The sequence below is a fragment of the Gouania willdenowi genome, chromosome 11 (genome assembly GCF_900634775.1).
Source record: "Gouania willdenowi chromosome 11, fGouWil2.1, whole genome shotgun sequence".
Classification (NCBI taxonomy): Eukaryota; Metazoa; Chordata; class Actinopteri; order Blenniiformes; family Gobiesocidae; genus Gouania; species Gouania willdenowi.
This window is the reverse complement of record NC_041054.1, coordinates 2,330,170-2,356,144: the sequence shown is the minus strand read 5'-3', so window position 1 is coordinate 2,356,144 and position 25,975 is coordinate 2,330,170. Positions and strand designations below refer to the sequence as shown.

The 25,975-nt window shown below is 37.6% G+C and overlaps 1 protein-coding gene across 1 annotated transcript in view; it reads left to right on the top strand.

Moving 5' to 3' along the window:
* The window catches only part of LOC114471935 (poliovirus receptor homolog), a 223,871-nt gene extending 204,398 nt beyond the window's left edge, over positions 1–19,473 (top strand). Inside the window, exon 7 of the mRNA XM_028460936.1 lies at positions 16,351–19,473. Within this exon, the coding sequence (XP_028316737.1) occupies positions 16,351–16,988 (638 nt within the window). The 3' untranslated portion in view covers positions 16,989–19,473. The remainder of the gene's footprint in view (positions 1–16,350) is intronic.
* Positions 19,474–25,975: the final 6,502 nt, after the last annotated feature.

Here is a 25,975-nt window from a genome sequence, read left to right as displayed (position 1 = left end):
TACGTTCTTTGTTTGGATCAACGAGGAAACAAGAGGCAGATTAGGAGAAGATCTACCTGAGAAAATTGCACTGTGGGATTATCCCTGGATCTGCTGTTTCTCTGGTATTTTAAAGAGTGGGTGGGTGTTTTTTTTTTAAGGTAATTGTGAGATCTGAAGACAAAAGATGCAAAGAAACAAACAACATAAACTGTAGAAGTGGAAACGACCAGTGGCGGCTGGCCAATAGAGGGCGCTAGGGCGCCGCCCCACCACGTTAGTTTGAGTAAGACATAAAAAAAATAAATATGCATCAGGAAGAACAATAGAACTGTGTCTCCTTCGCTTTGGAAATGTTCCAGAACCTTTGGGCTTGGTTCAAAGTTCCACAGGCTTTCCCTACTTCCTCATTACTGGTGTCTTAAACTTCCCAATGGCTACGTCTACAGTACATTATAGCTTCAATTCTCCTTTAATTCACAAAAAAACAATATCTTCTTTAAAAAGACTGACCTTGTCAACACCTACCGTAATTCCCAATGAAATTGGCCGTTCCAAAAACAAAGTAGGTGGTTGATTTCTTCTGATTTTAACCCTGTGAGGACTGCAATAGTAAGGATTCACCATAATCTAAATTTTTATTTTTTTGCTCATTCTGATGTAATTTATTGGAGTATCTGCAAATACTTTATAGCCCTAGAATCCTCACAACCTAAGCTAAAGGGTTATACATATAAATAAGCCATAAACAGTAGTTAAAGGTGTTAGAGATGGGTTATAAATAGGAAAAATGCAAAAAATTTGAATGTTTTTTCATTACATTTAGTTAATAAACACAAAAAACACATTGATCCCAAAATGTAGAAAATTATACAAGATATATTTTACCTATTTTACTTTTTGAGATATGATAATGAACAGAGTGCAGAGGCATTTTTTTTACTTTATTCACTACTGCTGAACCCAAACAAAGCTGAATATAGAACAAGTGCATTTTATTGTGTTTGAGATCAAGTTAACCTTGAACCTTCAGGACGAGCGTGGTCTCACTAATGCCACTCTGGTAATGTTTGAAATATCATACCTACATACTACTCATACGTAAGAAATACCAGGATCCCATGATGCATTGCGAGCAGAATGTAAAATGGTCCTGGGACCAGCTACAAGCTAAAATTCACACATTCCCTTTTCAGAATAAAAGCATCTCTTCTTGTTTTCCATTTGTTTTTTTTAAGGCTTTTGTAAATAGGGCTCTTATTTTGAAGTTAACCAGAAGTTTTGTCAGTAGCACAATGGAGGGTCTTTGAAAATCTCCAAAATATGTGAATGAAATGTGTCTACGTGAGTTTTATGGATCAAATGAGCACATGTTGATATTCTTTTGATATATACTTTCTCACTTAAAATGTTTTCAGAACTTTCAAAGTAAAGGTGGAGAATCAACAGAGATATTTAGCCTCAGTGTGATTCAGGTTTTTAACGCTGTAGGGTCCAAATGCATCATGGGAAACTTGGAAGTGTACTTCAGTGGGAACGCTCATCATCCTAATCATACTAATAGTATATAGTAGACTGTATGTACTTAATGAGTTAGTACTGTATAGAATGGATTTGAATATTCCAATCAATCATTACAGTGCGGTGGTGATAATGAAACGGTCTTGGTTTTATGGTGGTGCACTGTGACGATGTCTTTGTTAAGTTTATGTAAAATGTCCTAAAATGAGCTTCAGTTTTATGATGGTCCATAAAATGACCAGGTAAAGATTCCCAGCGTTCCCTCCTCCGTGCACGTGCAGCGGTTTGAGTCAGATCTCAGTGCCTGAGGTGCCGAGTGTGGCGCGGTATTTAGTGTAAATATTTTAAACAGAGTCGCTTGTTCCTCGTTTAAATATTTCACATTCGGGGCCCGAGCGAGTCGGTGCAGTCGAGTTTCCCCAGACGTTACTTTTGCACTGCTGCGACAGATGGAAGTGTGTGTGTGTGTGTGTTTGGGGGGGTTACATGTACCTCCACGGTCTGACATGTAACCTCACAAATGGGCGCCTTCTACCTGCAGCAACTCGTTCTTCCTCCTGTACTCACATGTTCAGGCGTTGAACAGGAGCTAAGCCCAGAGGAAAATGGCAAATACATTTTTTTGTATGTTTAAAGGGTCCATGTTAAGCTAAATGGACTTTTCTGTGCTTTAAACATGATAAAGTGTCATTATGGATTCATACACATGCCCAAAGTGTTTTTTTTTTTTTCATTGATTCCCTCAATCATTAGTTAGAGGATGATTTGCTCCTTTCTTACTACAGGGTGAACCCAAACACCTCGCTACAATTTGATGACGCGTTCCCACCTTGATGACGAATTTGACGCGGCACTGAGCTGGAGAAGCCACACCTCCAGGAAGCTCTCTGCCGTGATTCACATTTAAACAGACACGCCCACAAAGGTGAGCATTTCAGCGTCCTTTGCACAGTGCTATGTATGTATTTTCTACAGTCTATGTATGTACCGGTGAATGCCCCGCCCCCACGCTCTGTCTGTGTTAATAAAACAGCATGAGCTCGGCTACGGAGTGGGTGGGAGGAGGGTGGGCCGTCCTCTGGCCCTACGTCACCGTGCAGGGAGGAGGAAGTCAGTGTATCGTTTATAGACACGCCCACTCATGAATATGCATAAGTAGGCCATAAATCAGCCTGTTTGTGTAGAGTTGGTCAGAAAGTGACTTTTCAGAGGCTAAAACTCTGGAAAACAGGCGAGTTTGGGAAAATAAACCTGAAATACAATGTTTATGGGGTTCTTAGAACAAATGGAGATGTGTGAAAAATAGCATGACATGGACCTTTAAATGCACATGCTACACCTAAATAAATAAAATATGCACTTTATTATAACTTTAAATAACTACCTGACTGCTTTACTGCTAATCCCCAGACATCTAAAGTTCCATTCAAGTTGTTTCAGATTAAAATGAACACAAGTGAGTGTTTTTCATCATTCATGTGTACTGTATGTTTATGGTGACCATATTTTGATTTCCAAAAAATAAGACACTTGTGCTGACCTCGGCATACTCAAAGTACTCAATGTGTTCTTGAATTTTTTTGCAAAATACAATATAGTAAATAAATAAGTTGTTGTTGTCCTTGAAAATGGTGCCATACTGGCTTCATAGAGCAACTTGATATATTTAAACATCTCGTCTGTTACACGTAATACAGGGTAACTTTAAAAGCTTCTTCAGTCTCTGCTCCTCTCTCCTTCAGCTGGACTTAGTCTTCTGACTCACTAGTCTAAAATTATACTTGTATATTATACATATTAGCTTTTAGATAAGATTAAGCGAATATTAGCAGAGTTGCAGTGTTTTAAACTAATACGTTCCCCGAGATGCGTTCAGGGTCCCTGGGAAACCCAGACAAATTGATTCATTTGAGTAAATCCAGACGTATAGTCGTCCTATTATTAGCATCACAGATGGCGGATGAATACGGATATTGGGGACAGTCATTGTGTCTTTGGGCAAAGCACTTCACCCACATTGCCTAGTATGAATGTTGTGTGTGAGTGAGTGTTGGTGGTGGTCAGAGGGGCCGATGGCACACTATGGCGGCCTCACTTCCATCAGTCTGCCCCAGGGCAGCTATGGCTACAATAGTAGCTTACCACCACTCAGTGTGGAATGAAAGAATCATTCCTTAATTGTATAAAGTGTCCAAAAAAGCGCTATATAAAATTGATGTATTATAATTTTGTTGCTCTGTTGTTGTATAGTAAACAAGGGGTGTTCGAGGACCGTCGGAAAGTTCATTTATTATTTTCTTTCAAAACGGTGGCTTTTAGCCCCTGAATAAAGCAGCCTAGCGACGCCTCTGGTGTTGAAGCGTCGGTGCCGTGATTGCCTCTGTGCTTCTGCTGCTCTTTTTCCATTCCAGCGTGAAGGACCCAGAGCTCACACACGGACGCCTTTTAAAAGAAAATCTATTTCATTCAGGCTCACAGGTGCGCTCGCAGGAGACTAAACACACACACAAACGCCTTACATAAGCAAATACAGCCTCTGCACTCAGCCGCAAATAGGCCTGAACTCCACAGAGATACACACACACACACACACACACACACACACTGCATCCAATTTGTGTTCAGGGCTTAGTCACATTCCTCCCAGGGGTGCAAACTTGTGGTATTCTGTTTCGGCGTGACACATCTGAAAAGCTCAAAAAAAGCGTAATCTCAAGTTTAGAGCAGTTTTTTAATAGGTGTGTGTGTGCGTGTGCGTGCGTGTGCGTGCGTGTGTGTGTGTGTGTGTGCGTGTGTAGCTTGTAATCCTTCAAACCTGTTTTTCAATTATTCAACAAAGACTAATTGGGGGTCAGATGCTACTATCTCCATCCACTGCTAATCCACTGTCACATGATCAATGCATAGAGAAGGAGACGAGGTCAGAGGTCAGGTGGATCAGATCAGATTTGAGCTGGACTTCTACTGGAATATGAAGAGTTAATAATGAGCAAACCTGAGGCTAATTAATACACGGAAACATCAAGTTACTGCACAGAAATAGTTTGTTGTCAAATAGTTGCATTTCTGAACGTAAAATGTGTAATTGCGTTGTTTTTAAAAGCTTTGTTAAATGTCTGTGTGTTGTTACCAAAAATATAACTTATTTTAAAACGTAACGATAGATATTTTAAAGATAAAGAGCACAAAACAACTAACTTATAGGTTTAGAAGACGAAAAAAAAAAAAACAGCAGAACACATTTGAACGTTTAACAGTGAAATAAGTTCAGACAAACTGTTGCTCTTTTACATTCAGCTGCTGAGGCACAGCAGTCTGTGCACGTCACTGACAGAAAGAGCAGCTCTGTTTTTTCTATATGCATTATTATTATTATACAATAACACTATATAATTATATAATAATACTATAAATACACTATTGTACTAATATTCCTGCACACTGACACTATGTAGATGTAAAAGAAATATCTTTCTGTTGTCAGTCTTTGTGTGTTTTTTTTGTATGTATGTAGTTTTGCTGTGTCATTCTAAATTCTCAGTGTGTTTGCTTGTTTTGTGTTGTATATTTTTAATCAAGTTTTGTTTTGTTTTTAAATAGATTTTTCTTAATTAATTAATAGTCAAAATAATGCAGTTGAATTCAGGTTTAACCTGAATAAACGCTCGAGATTTTATTTTTCCAGAAAGTCTGATTCACTGAGCACTGGAGGTAATTTTCCTCCTTGGAATCACTACAATATCATCTCCCCTCCAATGGGACGTTCTCTCTCTATCTCTCTCTCTCTCTCTCCCCCCTCCACTGGGACGTTCTCTCTCTGTCTCTCTCTCTCTGTCTCTCTCTCTCTCTCTCTCCCCTCCACTGGGACGTTCTCTCTCTCTCTCCAGTGGTGAGTCCCATATGTAAATAGCTCCAACATATATAATATAAAGGATATTAGAGAAAATGTAGAGAAAAGCTTAAAACGGGTAAAAAAAAAAAAAGAAAAAGTAAAATCTAAGAAAGCTAATGTTAAACACTGAGTCACACACTCGTACTGCTTTGATGATGATTCTCCTTTACTTGCCAGGTTTGGTTTTGTGGGCTCACAGCAGTCATGTAGAGGAATGTGTTTTGGTGTCACCATGGTCAGAGAGAGAGAGAGAGAGAGAGAGGATGAGGAAGCCCTCAGTAAGCAGACCTTAATCCTGTGTGTACAGCTCCATCCTTCCTTCAGCTGCTTTCAGTGATCCCACTGAAATGAGCAAAGGCTTTCTCTCTCTCTCTCTGTCTCTCTCTCTCTCTCTCTCTCTCTCTCTCTCTCTCTCTCTCTCTGTCTCTGTCTCTGTCTCTGTCTCTCTCTCTGTCTCTCTCTCTCTCTCTCTCTCTCTCTCTGTCTCTGTCTCTGTCTCTCTCTCTCTCTGTCTCTCTCTCTCTGTCTCTCTCTCTCTCTCTCTCCCCTCCACTGGGACGTTCTCTCTCTCTCTCTCTCTCTCTCTCTATCTCTCTCTCTCTCTCTCTGTCTCTCTCTGTTTCTCTTTCTACTGGGTGCCTTTAACCCTCCTCTTCTTCTTCCTCCTCTCTCTGCTCTGCAGTATCTCAGAAATGAGTCCCTGATCGCCACAGATCACCTCGACCGAGGGGGAGGAATGGAGTGAGTGATGGAGGAGTGGAAGACGACTATGTGTGTGTGTGTGTGTGTGTGTGTGTGTGTGTGTGTATGTATACATATTAGAGACGAGACGGATGGAGTGTGAGAGGGAGAGGTTTGAATGATCAGAAGGTCTGGATCCAATCAGCAGTCTATGTTCATACATGCAGAACACACACACACACACATCACACACCACAAACTACATAAACACCCAACACACACACGCACGCACACACACACACACACTCACACACACATACAAACACACATACATACATATACACACGCACACACACACACAATGCACATCACAAGCAGTAGACACACATACACACCAACTCATCACAAACTATAGAAACACACACACAACACATCAATTCACACATTTGAGTTTTGGCGTGATTCAGAGTGTGTGCTTGTCCGTGTGTGCGTGTGTGTGTGTGTGTGTGTGTGTTTCAGAGAGGTGATGGATGACCACAGATTTACATGAAATGCTTCTTTATGCTGACAGAGGCTATTATCATTTTTCCGTCACCTCTAACTTTCAGAATAAAAGCGTAGGAATGAACTGAGCTTGTGTGTGTGGTCGATGCACATCTCAGTTCATCTGTTGGTCAACAAGTGGCTTTGATCCCACACCAACCTTTACAAACACAGGATGATTTCTACCAGAAGCTGCACAAAGCGTCGATGTTTAAGAGGATGTGATTCCATCACTCATTAAATAAAATAAAAGAGTGATGATGGGAATGTTGATAATTACTATAATGGATGCATCACTTTCTTTCTTTCTCCTCTGCTGCACTTTCTCTTCTTTTTACTAGTCTTTTTCCCATTTCAGTTCCTCTTCTGAAACACAGTGAAAAATCTGCTAAATTAACTAAAAATCTGCTAAATTAACTAAAAATCTGCTAAATTAACTAAAAAGCTACTAAATGATCTAAAAATCAGGCTGAATGTTTCACTCCAATAGAAAACAATGGGATGTTTACAGACAGTGGGGCCGTGTGACATCATCAATCACGTGATTTCAAGATGGCGGAACACAGGTTCTAATACTGTAATGTAATCCCATTTTTAAAAGGCAATGAAATAAATATGGTGCGTGATAATGCAGGTGTTTTAGGTATAGATCTTCTAATAGGTACATTTTAAAGAATTTAGCCCAGATTTGTAAAAACTGTGGAGAATCCCTTAATTTTTATGGATAATCGTGTAGTTAGATGAAGATTATGGAGTTCACACACATGTTGATCTTTGAGACGTATTCTGACGGTGTGCGTCAAATGTTATAAATTCTTGTGTAAGGCTATATACAGTATATATTATATAGTGTCATGAGTAGTGATGTGGCACAGCTAAAATAACCAACATCCTCCTCCTTTCTTTTTCCTTGCTCATTAGAAAGCATCTCACAGCCTGGGGGGGGGGGGGGGTCAGGGGGGATGTGCTCCCAGCTCACCTGAGTGATGTGTGCGAGTGTCCGAGCTCTCACGATCAATATCCAGCCCTGTTGCTTCCACTTTGTGGCCTCTTGCTGAGCTTTTACGACTGTCTTTTATAACCACACAGTTAATCTGGCCTCAGTTAAAAAAAAAAGCTGCAGCCTGGCGCTTTAGTCCCTCCCAGGCCTTGCGTTCCTGTGGCCTTGCCTCGGTTATGGCCGTGTACGTGCATGTTTTTTATGTCCGTGCACAGAGTAAATAAACATAGAGACGAAGGTGAAGCGTGTGCTGAAGGAGCTCAGGTGTCTTTTACTGTTGACGTTAGCGTGTGCACTGCTGGTAATTTCAGTGCGTTCACATTAGATAGTATGAAAAGATTCGTATGTGATACCCATATAGTATGCAGATGTATACTATATGGACATTTTTTAAACCTTGATGTATACTATATGGGGACATTTTTTAACCTTGATGTATACTATATGGGGATTTTTTTTAACCTTGATGTATACTATATGGGACATTTTTTTAACCTTGATGTATACTATATGGGACATTTTTTTAACCTCGATGTATGCCATATGGGACATTTTTTAACCTTGATGTATGCCATATGGGACATTTTTTTACCTTGATGTATGCTATATTGGGACATTTTTTTAACCCTGATGTACACTATGAGGACATTTTTTAACACTGATGTATACTATATGGGGACATTTTTAAACCTGATGTATACTATGATGACATTTTTTAACCTGGATGTATACTATATGGGGACATTTTTTAACCCTGATGTATACTATATGGGGACATTTTTTTTAAACCTGATGTATACTATGAGGACATTTTTTTTAAACCTGATGTATACTATGAGGACATTTTTTAACCTGGATGTATACTATATGGGGAAATTTTTTAACCTGGATGTATACTATATGGAGACTTTAAGTGTGCGCAGTGGGCCAGCTAATCATACTCAACTGTCCCATGATGCATTGTTAGCAGAATGTAAAATGGTCCTGGGCTGGCTTCAAGCTAAAAGTCAAACATCCCCTTTTCTTAAATAAAAGCATCTTTTCTTGTCTTCCTTTAGTTTTTAACTCCGCTATGGCTTTTATTTTGAAGTTAACTGGGACTTTTGTCAGTAGCACAATGGGAGGGTCTCTGAAAACCTCCAAAATGTGGGAATGAAATGTGTTTTATGGATCAAATGAGCTCATGTTGATATTCTACTTGGTCACTTTCTCACTGAAAATATTTTCAGAACTTTCAAAGTAAAAGTGGAGAATCAACAGATATTTAGCCTCAGTGTGATTCAGGCTTTTGTCGTTGTTGGTTCCAAATGCATCTTGGGAAAAGAAACTGAAGTATACTTCAGTGGGAATGGTCACCATCCTAATCATACATGGTATATAGTAATTGAGTTTGTTGTGTGCGGAACGTTAGTGTGACATTTCAAACACAGCCCATGTGTGCGATTAACACAGTGCTTTAGCAGCAGCTGCTGTGTGCTAAATGAGTGTGGACGGTAGTGGGAAACCTGAAGATCACCCCTGCTGGGTGTGTGCGTGTGTGTGTGTGTGTGTGGGTGTGTAAGAGGCTGCAGATGAACGCTGAAGGTGAAAGAAGGTAACGAGGATGCAGGCACACCTTCATCCTTCCTCTGTCCATTGCATCCTCTTTACTTCTCAGACTATCTGCTCCATGTCACTCATGGTGTAAAAGGTGGTAAAATGGGATTTTAAAAACCACAGAAATTGCTTAAAATTTACAAATTGAATGGAACAAAAAAGGTTGGAAACCACTGATTTATGCCCTAGTAGAGGATGTGCTTTTTTTAAAAAAAATTTTTGTAAATGTTTTAAATATGATTTTGATCTATAATAAAAAAAAATAAAATGTAAATATATATGTATGTGTTTGATTGAACTGAACTTTTAAAAGCTCCTCTGGACATATTGTGAGTATAAATGGGTCAATGACGTATTTTCACTGCAGGAATATTATGATGGAAATAAAAAAAAAAAAATACTTGCGCTATAATTTAACAAAAATACAATAATATGGCATAAAATTAATTTGAATAAATTTAGAGTAACTTTAAAGATTGCAGTCGCACCACATGATACTATATTTGACACTTTGAATAACACAATAAATTACAGAAGTAAATCAAAGTGAACACATATATACGAAGTTACTACATATTTTGTTTTTTTTTCATGCATTTAAACCTTTTTTAACTAAAAGAAATGCAGTTGGACAGAAATTTTAGGTGTCACGTCATTGGCCTATTTATGTTAATGTGTGTATATATATATATATATATATATATATATATATAGTATATAGAGATCATTAGTGTCAACAAAGAAGGAAGCATGGGTTTACTGTGTAGTTTCATTTTTGTGTATTTAAGTGAGGAACAGAGCCATTAAACATCCTTTGGTTTGAAAAAAAAAAACAAACAAACAATTTTTACTCATTAAGTCGTGCAAAACTATTACGATTTCTTTTGTGCAGAAATCATGAATAAAAATAATCATTGAAACTGTGGCTCTTTGTGCTGAGAGATTACCTCAGAGCGTTTTCTGTTAAATCAACTCGTCTACGTACAACATGGACATCTTCATCGACATGAACAGTTTCACTCCTGGGAAGCTCGACTGTCATAGTAACTCCCAAAGAAACATGCACCTTAAAGGAATAATATCCACCGTTATCCAGGAAGTGTTATTTGTGCCATAGTGTTGTATATAATCATCTTAAAGATGTAAATCCTTGTTTTAATCAGAAATAAAATGGGTTGAAAGTGACCAAAAATGGTGGTGAAATGGGATTCTGAAAAATTGCAAATTAGGACAGAAAAAATGGTAAAAGGAGTTCAAAGTGTCAATATTGGCTTAAAAGTGGCAGCAATTAGTTAGTATAATGTGAAAAATAATAATTGGCATTAAAAATTGGTGATGTGGTTAAATTGGCAAAAAGAATAAGCATGTAAAATGGTGAAAAGGGTTTCAAAGTGACAATAATGGGTCAACATGTGTAATATTGGGTAGAAAAGTGGTGGACAGTGCCGAAGATATATTGAAAGTTGAAAAAAAATGTGCAAAAAAAGGCATTGAAATTTGATGGAGAAGTGGCAGAAGTAAATTAGTAAAATGAGTAATTACTAATTAGGAAATTAGTAAAAATGCATTAAAAGCAGCAAAAATATGGCAATAAAAAGTGATGAAAATACGTTAAAACATGGCAAGTTTGGTGTAGTTGCAGAAAAAGTGTAAAAAAAAATAAGCAAAAATGGGCTCAAATTGTTGAGAAAATATTCTGAATAAGTGGCAGAAATGGAGTGGGGGGTGGGGGGGGGGGTGCTAATGTAATATAATAAGTACAAACAATTTGTTTAAACTGGCAAATAATGACCATGACAATTCATGAATGTGGTTAAATTGGCAAAACAATAAGCATGAAATATGGTGAAAAGAGTTTAAAAGTGACAATAATGGGTCAACATATGTGACATTATAGGTGTAAAAGTGGTAAAAAGGGTTGAGCAATAATATGGCAAGAAAACAGTTTAAAATATGGCAAGTTTGGTGAAGTTGTAGAGTAAAAAAAGCAAAAATGGGCTCAAATTGTTAAGAAAATATTCTTAATTTCTTTAAGGCATCTGGTGACCACCTCCCAGTGTCTCATCATGACCCCAATGTTGAGAACCCTTGATGTAGTGGTGGTGCATTGATAAAACTGGTGACCTTTTTTCTGATTATAATCACAGATGATTCAGAGTTTCACTACATTTTCACTTTGTTCCCAGCCAGTGACCTTAATGAGTCACCAGTTAGACTGATTACCAGATGAAGTGTTGCACCAGTTGGCATGTCTTTGACCTTTTCTTCTTACACAGCTCAGGTAGAGGGTAAATTTGATTGTATTTGAGTACTTTACCTCTGAATAACCACTCATGTCTGAATATTAAACTTTATAAAGTTAATAAGGGTTACTTTGCTTCCCCTTTTTTGCATCCTTGCTCCCTCAGCTTCTCTCTTTCCTCCTCACATCCCAAATCTTCTTTTTTCAGATGATCCCCACCGCAGAGAAGAAATCTTCACTCTCTCTCTTTTTCTGTGCACTCGTCTCCCTGTGCTTCCCTAATCTCCTCCCATGTACATGACACTAATACAGGGAGTGAAATAAGCCCCCCCTCGCCTCCCCCTGTGACATTTATTACTGTGCTTCCTGCCTGTGTTGATGAGGAATAAGGCAGACGAGCCTGGCCTATTTCCTCTGCTAATGACAGTCCCTGAATTGTGCGCTGAGAACAGTGTTTACCAAAGCGTCTCACGCTGATGACGATCGCTGGTGTCACATCTGTGAGCCATTACAGACTCAGACTATGATAAATGATGTCGACTGCAGGTAATCCTTTCTGCCTTTTTAAAAAACAACTTGCCATAATAAATGCACTCTGTTGCTGTTTTGAAAAGCATTCATGGTGTTAGCACGTGTGCTACGCACCAACTGTTCTCATTAATTCACCTGAGGGATGCACGGGAGGAGGAGCAGAAATCAAAGTATTTGATAGTGTGTACTCTGGGTAATATGGTGGTCCAGGCGAGAGCAGATTTTTACAGAATTCCACAAATGAACCCCTAGAACAGACAGACATCTTTGTTTAACTACTAACCTTGTTTTTGTTAAAATCTTAGGCTGCGTTCACACCGGATGCGTCACAGAATGTCCATACGTCCAGATTACGTACAAGGTCAATGGATAGACGCGGCCCAGAGGCGAAATCTTTTCTGTGCGGCGGTGCGGTCCGATTCGCGTGTCAAGAGTGTCGTCATATTTGTACATTCACAAGAGTTGAAAATATTAAACTCCTGCGACTGTTTTGGTGTCCGTGGACATGGACACCGGTCTTTTCACCCATTCAACCATGGAGTAGAAGCTGTGTGTGACCACCTAGAGCTGTATGACTCAGCCTTTATAACTGAGCTAGCATAGCATTAGCCGCTAATCACACTGGCTTTTTTTCACTGATGGTTTATGTTTATGAGAGGAGAAAAACTAGCACAGCTCTTCACTTCAGCAGACAGTGAAACTCGGTGTAACGCTGGTGGGCGGTGCTTCGCTTCAAACGCGCATATGAAGCAAATGTGGACATTTTTTGATCCTGTAAAACCTGTGTAACGTTTCGTGCGGCAGACGCGTCCGGTGCCGCAGAAGACGCATTCGGCGTGAACGCAGCATAAGGCTGTATTTGCTGGTCTCTAATAAGAAGTATTTTTGAACGCCTTCTGGAAGAGTATTTATCATTACTGTGAACATTATCTGTGTTATTTTATAATTGAAAATATCTTTAAATTTTTAAGTTTTGATTTAACAAATAACAGATGTGTGGTCATAATATCCTGCTTTGTTTATCAATCTTACGGCCTTTTTTTGCAATAAAACAATGTCATTGATTAAAAATGACATATATGGCAGTATCAAAATACAATATACTGTAAACAAGGAATTATAATTAAGTTTTTTTTTTTGTTTTATTTAACACACCAAGTGTTTTTGAGATTTTTGTCTTTATATACTTATATATAAATGTTGCCTCCAAGAGTTCTTTTTCATTATTTATTTAAAAGAATACGTGTCAAGTAAATGTGAAGGATGGGTTGAAATGTATTATTCATATCCTGATTTATTATTATTATTATTATTATTATTATTATTATTATTATTATTATTATTATTATTATTATTATTTGTTTTAAAATTATATTTGCAACTCCCTTTGTCCCATTTCTGCCCCTTCCTAACATTTTTGAATTGACATTCTTCTTCAATTTTAGCTCCTTTTGCCAATAAATATATTTTTATATATATTTTTTTTTTTTCTTCCTATTTTTGTTCATTTTTGCAAGTTCTTTTTGCCGCTTTTATCCAATTTTGTCCTTTTTTAAGCCGTTTTTTTTTGCCACTTTTTATCCAAATGAGCTACATTTTGCCCAATAAATACCTTTTCTGTTCCCTGTTTGCACATTTTACTCATTTAAGCTACTTTTTGCCATTACATACCACCTGTTTGGCTCGTTTTTTTCCTCCTGTCCATTTTGATTGATTGATTGATTGATTGATCGATGGACCAATAATACGTGTCGATGGCCGCTGGCACCACACTGTTAAACATTGATGAGTGGCTGGTCAGCCATATATACAGTCTGATGGGTCATGTTAGAATGATTATTTAACAAAAAAAAACCTGGCGAATCGGAGTGGACTGGCCCACCTCGGGTCAACGGTCCGTCAGATGTCCAGTCCACCCTGGACACGGACTAAACCCTCACCCACATGTTCTGGGATCAATCTCGCCCCAAAATCTTGTTTAATCTGTTGCTTGTTGTTGTTTATTTCTGCTGTGTATAAATATGACAATAGTAACTGCATTAATCATATAAAGCGTGTTTGGCTCGGTGATTATTAGGGAAAGCTGATGAAATGGAAACAAAAGGGAAATGTGTAGCGTGATGCAGAAATGGGTAAAGTTCATTTTGAAACAGGAAATCAGAGGCTGTGTACTTTACTTGCTACGGAAACGTTATCGTGTTTCCAAAGTCATTTTACTGAGACAATAGAAGAATGGATCCCTGAGTCGCCCACGCAGCTCATTTCTGTCCCTCCTCACATTGTTTGACTGGCCTCGGTCTGACAGAGCTCAGCTGATATTTGCATAAAACAGGAAGCGCTGACTTTGCCCTGCTGCACTTTCTACAAAACCCAGTGTGTATTTCTCACAACACACTACAGCTGAGCCTCAAGGAGCTCATATTTTCATCATGTTTGTTTGTTTTTTTTATTTATTTATTTGTACTTTACATATTTAGACAGAATTTTAACCAAAACACATTCATATAAACTCTGCTGTGCTCAAATCCAATGCTTTATTTTCTTGTATTGATACAATCGATTGATCATCTTTTAAAATGATTTTTGATCGATTAATGTAAGGCCAACTTGCCGAGCACAGATCGATGTAGTTGGATCGTAGGAATATATATCGATTAATTGATCTAATGGCTGAATCGTTTCTCTCAGTAGCTAGCATAGCATTGATTGTTCTTTGGAGATGTTATAGTATAAACTGGGCGTGTCTTAACTGCTCCAAGAGCCCCGCCCACAATCGAGGCATTTTTTTGAATTTCAGGCAGGTCAGGAGAAAACAAAGGGTTGAGTTACTTTTTAAAATGATGACTGCCACATTGGATAGAGATCAACAAAGGAGTGTTCTAAGGAGGTGTGGAGTATTCCTGCAGACAAGTGTCACTGGATGAGATTTCACCAGAGTTATGAAGCTCCTTCAATGGAAACAATTACACTTTGTTGAAATATTAGAAATAGAGTAGAGTGACTTTATTGATCCCGCAGTGAAACCAAAAACAACAGAAGGCAACACACAGAAAACCCAAAATACCCCCGGAATATAATTCAATGGATATCAAATATTAATAGAAAAATAAAGAATATAGATATATATGCTTATCCTATAAGAATATAGATATACTGTATACAGATTTACAGATGGTGCAAGGAGAGATTTGGGGTCCGCGGGCAAAAGTTGGCTCGCAATTGATGAATTCTGCCCATATTTGAATTTTTTTTTTTGTTTTTGTTTTTTTAAATATGCAAAATTACGTAATACAGTAGTGATTTAAAAGAAAAAAATCTAAAGCTTCCTATAAAGTGTCTTTGAGTTTTCTTTGAAAAGTGCTATATGAACCTTCATTATTATTAATAATAATAATAATAATAATAATAATAATAATAATGTTAAATTACATAATTTTTCTCAACTTTTAAAGGGTTTTTTGTGGCAGGGCAAATGTAGTGTTTTTATTGTGTATATTGTCCCATTTTGATGAATTTGTATTAGACTAAATGTCTTCGGAGACATTTAGATGTTTCATAAATTTATGCTATGAAACACAATAAAGAAAAGTGTTCTTCAATTTCAAAACTACTTTAAGAGTGTATTTTGCACAGTTATGTTATTGGGCATATTTAATGTAATGCAACATGAATGTTTAGTTTTGGTCCGTGGCCCTCCACTGAGGTTAATTTTTTGGCCCTTCAATGAAAAAAATGTGGGCACCCCTGCCTTAGACTGTTTCGTTGTACAGTTGGACATCGGTAGGGATGAATGACCTGTGGTAGCGCTCAGTCCCATTATCGTCTTTATTTTGCAAAAATCAGTCAGGCTGTTCTACGCATTTTATTTATTATTCATTTATTTATTCTAAGCAGTGTTTGTTGTGTTGAACTGAGTTATTGAATTTGTTGTAGTGAACAATAGTGTAAATGTCCGAGTCACTCTCTGCAGGTAAAGTAGGCGTATATAAAATAACTTTCTCACAATACGTCTGCTTTGTCCTCATTTATAGCGTTTCCATGGCTACACCTCTCTATGTGTATGGAAGGGTTTGAGTAACGCAGGGGTGTGTGTGTGTCGCTGTGCTGAGGCGTTACGTCTGACCCGCGGCAGCGACAACACAAGATGCGCTCTACTCTTAATTTTGTGTTTGGATCTTGGACTGAGGCGTGCGTAACACGGCGGCGGCGTGCGCGGCGGCTCACGGCAACATGAGTATGACAGAGGAGTGTTCAGCCTGATCCCAGCAGCAACAGCACACTCACTGTACCAGACGCCAATGCCAATTCTTCTTCTCTTCCACCCATTTCTCCATCCCTCCTTCCAACCCTTCTGTTCCTCTGCAGACGCCCTGGAGGACCCGTCCAGTGCCGGCGTGGTGGCGGGCGCGGTGATCGGCTCCCTCCTGGCCCTGCTGTTGGTGGTGGCGCTGGTTGCCGTCCTCCTGACCCGCGGCCGCCGGGTGCAAAGGCGCGGCTACCCCAGCGGCACGGACTCCATGGCGACGGGCAGCGGCGGTGGCAGCAGCAACGGTGGCGACTACGGCAACAAGGCCCGCCTGCTCTTCAGCAACCCGGCCAATGCCGCCAACAAGAACGGCGCGGGCGCCAACAACAACGGGCCTATCTACACGTACCGTGAGGGCTGTGACGCCACCGGGACGCTGACAGAGAAGGCCAACGACTTCCACCACCACCATCACCTTCATCACACCTCGGCCGTGAACCCGCCCACCACTCACGACATCCTCCTCAGCGGGGAGTTGGAAGCCGCCAAGCGGAGGAAGTTCGACATGGACGACAGCACGGAGGAAGAGGAGGAGCGATACGATAGGTTCGGAGGGGTCGGAGGAGGAGGCGGGACTATGCTCCCACCTCCTTACCACGCCCACAGAGGCCACGGTGGCGAGGAAATGTACCTGGACGACGACATGGAATCCCAAAGGGACGGCTCCGTCATCTCCCGGACTGCCATTTATGTCTGAGTCCCCGACGAGATTGGAAGGAAGCGTAAGCTGGGGATGATGACAGGAGAGTGTTTGGAAGAACTGGGAACGCTGGTCCTGTCCGGCGGAAATCATCACCTCCATCAGCTGAACACCAACCTGCTTCTTGCTCCGCCCGTTCAAAAAAGCACCGCCATCCGTCGTATCCTCTGCCCGACAGTGACTGTACGGTTCAACAGGAAGCGGTCGTGAGACGGATGTTCGACGGAGACGGATCGGATTCAGTGTCGCGTCGATGTAATCGAAAAATAGCAACAAAAAAAAAACTTGCCGCTACTGCTTCGTTTGATGTCTCTTCAGCTTCGCAAGTGTGATTACGTGCCGAGTGGTTCAGTGTTGTATTTTAATACTTCATCAAGAAAAGTTATTGTGAAAAGGAGCACCGCGATCAGTAAAAGAAAAAGCCTTCATGGACCCGACACGCCTCCAACCAAACCCCGATTGGCGTCCGGGCTTTGGGGGATGCAGCGAAGGCGAGCAGCTGGTCGGACCAAGTCGTTTGTGTGGTGTTCAACATAAAGTGCATCATCTGTGTATCGGGTGCCGCCGCCGTCTCACTGTAGCACAGTTGTGGTGATTGTTGTTGTAAATGCTATCGTTGTTGCTGTCGTCTCGTTTGTGTCATGGTGTGGATGTCGCTAAGACGCACCGGGAGCCTTGGGGGCGGGGGTACTTTTTCTAAAGACAGCTTTTCTTTAAAAAGCTGTCACATGTCAATCCAAACGTCTCCCTACGCCTTTTTTTCTTCCTTCCTCTATAAATCCTCCCCGTGGCGGTTTCACATTTCTTTTTTGTTCATTTCCATAACGGGCGGCTTAGCAACACGCCCGCTGACTGTGGGATAACTGGTATTCATTTTCCTATCTGGGTCGTGTTGGAAATAGTCTGTGGCTTTGTTGGAGGTTGGTTGCCTTGTCCTACGGAATGTTCTCAGGATAAACTGGATTAATCCTTCCTCTGCGCTCTGATTGGTCAGGAAGATTCTATTCATAACAATGTACTAAGATAGAAGATGATGGAGATACCTGTGAAAATAAAACCACAAATGTAGATTATTCTTGTAGATAAACATTTATCACACGTTTTGTTCACAGCATTGCCTTATTGAGTTATTATTGACTTTTTCCATCTATTGTTCTTCTTGTTTTCCCCACAGCATTGACGTGCAAAACCCTAATTGTAGTGAATCAGGCACTAAGAATATTATATTGTCTCTTTCTCCTGCAGTAGTTTGAGCAGAACTTTTATTTTCCTCAAATGAATACAAACATATGTTAGCATTTACTAAGGTTCCTCAAAGCCTAGCTTAGCTTAGTTTGTCTGACATTATTTTCATTCAAAGATAAAGCAGTGTACCCACTAAAATGTAAATGAATACACCTTTATGTAGATATAATATGATATATATTTTTCAGAAATGTCTATAGCTAATACTGGCAACGCTAGCTACAACTTAGCTAAAGTGCTAAAGTTGAAAACGCTCCTTTTTGGAAGCTAATACCATCATTTTATTTGGGTTTGAATTGAATTTTAAAATGTTAAAATGAGTCAGCTTGAGGATTGCTTCTGGTAAAATAAAAAGACATTGTCTCTGTGCTAACAGTGAAGCTAATCTACAGTGAAGCTAATATGCTAAACAGTTAAGCTAATCTACTCACTCTCAGGGTTTTTTTTCTTGTTGAGGAAAAACAGATTTAGTTCCTAAATTCCTAAAGTATTAAGTGGATGCAAAGAGAATTAATATTAGATGTTAGGTAAACTATAAGAACATTTTACAGTGTTTCACTCAAACTCAAAGTATTTCTTTATTTTTTATTCATTTCAACATCTGAAATGTTCATCAGAGATAAAACAAACCATTCCTAGTGGAACTCACTCCTCTTAATAACTGAAAAAACTCTAGAATCAATGCTTAAAACTGTTAAGGATGAACTTTATAAGTTAAAATGAGTTTTCAAACAGTATTTGTTGATGTTTACCCGACCTGATCCTGCAGAGGTCAGCGATGCGGCCTTACAGTGTGTCCATTAAACGACCTCCATGTGTGAATGTGTGCGTTTGTCATAGGATATATTAATTTAATCATGCATGAGCAACATTTGACTTTATATTTTTAATAATTAAATACACACCAATTGACATTGTACAAGTACGGAGGAGGATTAGGATCAATTTTGATGGAAAAAATAATTTTGGCCAAATTGAGAAGCAGTTGATATTATGAGAATAAAGTTGAATTATAATGTAGAGATTAAAGTTAAAAAAAACGAAATTAAAGTTGAAATTTCAAAAAATTTTACTCAAAATACATGATAAAAGTCAAAGATCTGCTAATAAAGTCAAATCTACGGAATCTTGTCTTTTCGACTTTAATCTTGACATTATAATTCAACTTAATTCTGCAAATTTTAACTTTAATCTTGACATTTTGACTTTTTCCTCAAAGTTATATTCAACTTTCATCTAGGCATTTCCACTTTAATCTTGACATTTTGACTTTAATCTCGAAATTTCAACTTTATTCTCCAAATTTCAACATTAAACATTTTGACTTTAATCTCAACATTAAATTTAAATTTTGACATTAAATTTCAACTTCATTCTTGAAATTTCAACATTAATATCAACATTTTGACTTTAATGTAAATTTTTTGTCTTTAATCTTGACATTTCTACTTTAATCTCGACATTTCGACTGCAATCTTGACATTATATTTAAATTTTATTCTCTACATTTTGACTTTAATCTCGATATTTCAATTTTATTCTCAACATTCCAACATTAATCTCAACATGTTGACTTTAATCTAAATTTTTCAATTTTATTCTCAACATTTTGACTTTAGTCTCGACATTTTGACTTTAATCTCAAAATTTCATTTTATTCTCAACATTTTTACTATAATCTCGACATTTCGACTTTAATATTGACATTTTGACTTTATTCTCAACATTATTTCAATTTCATTCTAGAAATTTAAACTGTAGTCTCAAAATTTCAACTTTATTCTCGAGATTTCCAGATCTGTTTATTTCTGGATTTCAGAAACATGTTGTCGCCATATTGAATCTTTCTCTTTCCCCCACGTCCTGCTCGGGCTCCTCGTCGGTCGTCGTTGAACATTATGCACTGTGCTAATCTGTGGCCGTGTAAATCAGAGCGTTTTTTAGTGTCAGTGGAGACTTCTTCTTCTTCTTCTTCTTCTTCTTCTAATTCCTCCTCATGCTGCCTCCATGTGTCTCACAGTGACTGAGAAACGCATCCATAACGTACAGATGAAATGTGTCGTAACACTGCAGAAGAGTTTGGAGTAAAAGTGTCTACGTGGTGTATCTCGTACTCTGACGGGTGTATTCATGCTCCAAGGTGCCGACCTTTGAAAATCATACAACAAACTTTAGTTTTTCAATGCATTTCTTTGTTTTTCACAATAAAATGCCCTTTGTTAATGCCCACTTTAGCACACTCACACTCTATCTCTGATTGGTCACAGTATCTTGGACCATGGATGCACCCTCCCAGAGAAAAGTTGTAATTTTTTGGTTTTTGCACAGCCCATTTTGAATAAAAGGAAACGGTTCTGAAACTCTAAATCTCATGATGTATGGATGTGTGACTGTGTTTAGGCTGCAGAGCATCAACACACACTAGTATTAGTTAAATCACACATGGACAACACAACTTAACACACAAAACAATCTCAAAAATAATAAAGACAATACCAGAAATATTAAAAAATGACTTTGCATATTCATGAATTCACACACAAAGCAAAATGATGACAAAATCACTAAAATTGTCAAAACAGTACGACAAAAATGATAGACAAACACCCAAATACATTTTAAAAACAGATAATGTACAAAACCACAACAAAAATTTAAAGAAATGACAGAAAAATACATAAAAGGACAGACATGATATACAAAACGACTACAAAAATAATCAAAATAATTCCATTACTACACAAAAATGACTTTAAAAACAAAACATGCATATTTACATCTGTCTATTAAAGCAAGGATCTCTGTTTGTGTGTCTGTGCCTCAAATATCTGTGGTGATAAAGGACAGACGGAGCTTATATTTGTTACATAACTGCAGCTTGATTCAAAGTTGTTTTCAAATATTTTTTGTGTATTTCGGTTCGACTTTTTGTGTATTTTCCAAGTTATTATGTGTTTTTTAACTCTCGTTTTGTGTATTGTTAGTATTTTACACAGTTTTTTGAGTCATTTCATGTATTTTTGGAGTCATTTTGTACATTTTTGTTGTCATATTGTGCGTTTTTCACGTCATTTCATAGGTTTTCTTTTCATATTGTCATTTTGTACATTTTTTAAGTCGTTTTTGTGTAGTTTTGTTGTCATACTGTGAATTTTTCTGTAGTTATTGATACATTTTGTGTGCTGTTGTTCTCATTTTGTCTATTTTAAGTAGTTTTCTTGGTCATTTTACATATTTTTGGAGTCGTTTTGTACATTTTTGTTGTCATATTGTGTATTTTTGTTCATATTTTTGCATATTGCGTTGTTACATATTCGTTCCAGCCTCTTGAATCATATTTTTCCAGAGAATGATGCCATGGGTTTGTGTTGCCCGTCTCTCAGCAGCATTCCTCAGACCTCGGAGCACGTTTTTTTTTTTGCTTTTCCGTGGGATTCTCTGTCTGCAGCTGCTCAGGCTTTTCTCCTCGTGTTTAATTCAACACAAGCCAGAAAAAGTGTTATCAGTGCTGAGCTCTAAAGGATAAAGGCCGACAGTGATAGGAGGAGGAGGAGGAAGGTGGCTTCAGGATGTCGAGCTCGGGCTGTCAAAGGTTGAACAGAGGAGGGAGAAGTTTCTCCTCCTGGCCTTTGATTTGGAAACGTAATTCATCATTTATGTTGGAAAGCTTCACAAAAGTGTGACACTCATCAGCTTGAACCAAAAGAAGATTTTAACCGTTTATATCGAAACATTCTGCTCATATTTTCAACAATAATGACAGTAATTAGTGCCTGTGGTTTCCTGTAATTACAGAAAATGAGCAGAAATTACACAGTGAACGTACTGAAATGGAAATTTAGAGAGAATTTCACACATTTTCACCATATTTCACCCAATAAACAAGTGGAGCACGATAAATATTGGCCAAAATCTCGTGCTATGAGAGCTAACAGAAAAATAAATTAACATATCTAATGTTTTTTTTTATCTAAAAAAGCACCTTAAATAAACCCAGGGCCACAAAGTGCTGTACATGATGACATCACATGGAAAATATACGTATGAAATACATTCAACACACTGTAAAAACACCAAAATATATATATTGTATTTTTGACATATATGTAATTACTGAATACTTTTAATTTCCCTCAGGAATAAAAAAGTATTTATAAAATCAATAACACACAATATAAGTAACTTATTAAAATGCTTTTTAATGCATTTTTAAAAATGATTGTGGGATGTTTAGTTTGTAATTAATGAGGGAAAGTTGATTAATACATGTACCCTGGAATAGAATATGGAAAATAAAAAATCTAAACTTTCTCATTTTAAATACAAAATAAATTTGGTGATTCATGTTTAAATTTTTGTAAAAAAAACCAAAAGCAAAGAATAGAAACTTTACTCACATACAAGCATGTACGTAATTAAACAGTTTTATTTTAAAACTCATGCACAGACAGAAGTTTAATATTAATAACAATGAAAATGACTTATAAGATAAATATATTAAGAAAAATTAAGAAAAATTAAATTAATGAATAAGAATAAAATATAATGAAATATATTATTAATAATAAAATGCAACATATGAGTTATTTAAAGATGATAAGAATGGGTGAGGATGGAATTATATATATTTATATAGTTTAAATCAGAAATGTGTAACTGGTGTTTGCACCAAAGCCGAGAAACAAAATGATACATAAAATTATAGAAAACAATAAGAAAGAAATAAGAAACGCACACAAAAACTCACAAAATTAACCAAAAGATGCAAAAGAGAATTAAGATAACTCACAAACATTTGTTTCTTTAATAATAAATGTTGATAATTCAGATCTAATCACATGTTGTGGTGATGATAGAAACTGTTCATCACACGTGTTCAGTAAATAATGGATCTTATTGTGTAAAAAGTGAGAGAAAGTTATTTATTTATAAGTTATTTAACTTTAGTTCTTTGTCTGTAGTTTGTCTTAAAATGACTTAATTTCCTCTAAAACACCTGGTTGTGTCTACAGAGTTAACTCCATTAGGCTGATTCTAATGAGTCTAACGAGTCTAATGATTCTAATGAGTCAGATGATTCTAACGAGTCTGATGATTCTAATGAGTTGAATGATTCTAACGAGTCTGATGATTCTAACGAGTATAATGATTCTAACAAGTCGAACGAGTCTAACGATTCTAACGAGTCTAACGATTCTAACGAGTCAAATGATTCTAATGAGTCGAATTATTCTAACGAGTCTGATGATTCTAACGAGTATAATGATTCTAACAAGTCGAACGAGTCTAACGAGTCTAATGAGTATAATGATTCTAACAAGTCGAACGAGTCTAACGATTCTAACGAGTCTAATGATTCTAATGAGTCGAATGATTCTAACGAGTCTGATGATTCTAACGAGTATAATGATTCTAACAAGTCGAATGATTTTAACGATTTTAACGAGTCGAACGATTCTAACGAGTCTGATGAGTCTCAGTCTGATGCAGATCAGATAAATGCATTTCTTCCTCCTTTCACTTTTTTCTTCTATCACTTCTTTTTCTTCTTTCTCTTCCTTTTCTTTCTCTTCCATCACTTCTTTCTTTCCTGATCCAAACACCAGTTTTGTCTGAGACCTTTTTTTTCCCACCAGTGAACATCTGTGCAGTCTCTCCAGCTGTTTCCTGGTATCAGCTGAAAAACACGGGTTGGTAATGACTGTGGGAGAGGTTATCTCTGCAAACACATGGTGGGAGGGGCTTATAGCACGCAGAGGGAAACTTCACTTCAGTGACTTTTACTTTTACAGTCGCCAAGAGTTCATTAAATAATGAAAAAGTCACAATATTACACAACACTGGCTCATATATATATATATATATATATATATATACTGTTTTAAATGTTTCACTTTAAAAGCTACAGGTACTAGTCTCATTTGTAACAAAAATATGTTTAGTGTTTTACCAAAAAACAAACAAAATCTGAAGTCTTTTTAAAATAAAGTCAAATCCATAGGGATCAGCCATGTTGGCATCAAGTTGTTGATTCTGTTCACATTTAATCCACCTTATTTCTCAGATTTTCCTCTTTATTTTGAGCGATCTGATCATTAATACAGGAAATAACAGAGTTTTTATAGTAATTGTGTGTTTTTCTTTCACTCTGTGTATATTTGTTGTCTCGCTCGTTGTGAGTTTTGTGCATTTCTGTGTTCCTTTTGTGTATTTTTCCTGTCAAATATATGTTTTTGGAGTATGTTTTGTGTGTTTCTATCGTCGTTTTGCTTGTTTGTTTGTACCGTGGCTTTGCAGAGTCATTTCTCATGTTTTTCTTGTCTTTTTGTGTACTTTTGTTGTCGTTTTCTGTAATTTTGTGTATTACTGTTGTCGTTTTGTTCATTTTTGTAGTAGTTTTCTTTGTTTTCATCTTTTTACTGTATTTTCCTGCAATGTTGTAATTCTTTGTATTTTTATAATGTAATCTTGTTTTGTGTACTTTTCTGTCATTTTGTACATTTACTTTGGGGGCCGCAAAAAAATTAGACCGAGGGCTGCATGTGGCCCCCGGACTGCCAGTTGCCTATGTCTATAGTAGACAGTATATACTCATAGAGTTAGTAGTGTGTTGTATGGAGTGTTCTAACAGTGTACTAGTCATATACTGTACAGTAGCAGAGGTGTTAAACTCATTTTAGTTCAGGGGCCAAATGTGTTTAAATGGGCCACAGATTATAAACAAAGGTAAAACAAGCAATTGTATCATTCTCGTGTCCTAGTTTTGCACTTCCACGTTAAAGTATATAAAGAACCGACAATAACCACGCAATAAGTGACAGACATCAGTCCCTGCAGCATCTCAAATTTCCTTCATTTTGTGATAATTTTTTCTTAATTTGGGGAATAATTTGAGGAAAACTGTAGGATTTTGAAAGAATTGAGATTACTTACAACAATATGAGATTAAATATGACTCAGCAGTGACGTGCCGTGACCACTAGGGTTGGGTAGGTACGTTGCAAATCGAGACCACCAATGACAATTTCATTTGTTTCTGCTGTCAAGTGTTAATTCAATTCAAATCAACTTTATTTGTATAAAGCAATTTACAACAAAGTCATCTCAATGCGCTTATTAAAATATAGAATTTATAAAAAGAAAGAAAAAAACCAACAAGATCCACATGAACAAGTATTTAACCATCTAACAAAACCAACATCATAAACACCATTAAAGAAACATAAACAATTATTTAATATAGCCTCCATACTCTCCAACAAGATATATCTCATGACACGACAACACATCTGTTGTTTGTGTTGGAAACACAGAAACATGGAGAAAATGACAACAACAACAACTCAGAACAGCCTCAGTGAGGAGCATCCACAAAGTCAATACAATTCACTGTATAAAAGTATGAAACATTTTCTGACCTTACCTTAGCTGTAACTCTGGTAACTCAGGTGTTGGTCTCCATCTTTTAAAAGCTGTCGTTTTTTCCTCAAAAAAAAGTTTCTCTATCGTGTCTAGAACTGTCAACCTGCCTGTAGTGTCATTCCGCCCACTAGCTAGAGAACGTAGCAGCAGCTCACAGTTCACATGGGATCAATTCACTAATGCACTGTGAACTTACGTTTAGCATTTAGCATAGCGTGGTTATGTCCAAAGGCAGCGTAGAGAGCTGCTTTTGGAGGTAAATGTTTGTCATCTTGGGGACCTGACTGCGCATGCGCAAACACGTAAAAACACGCAAT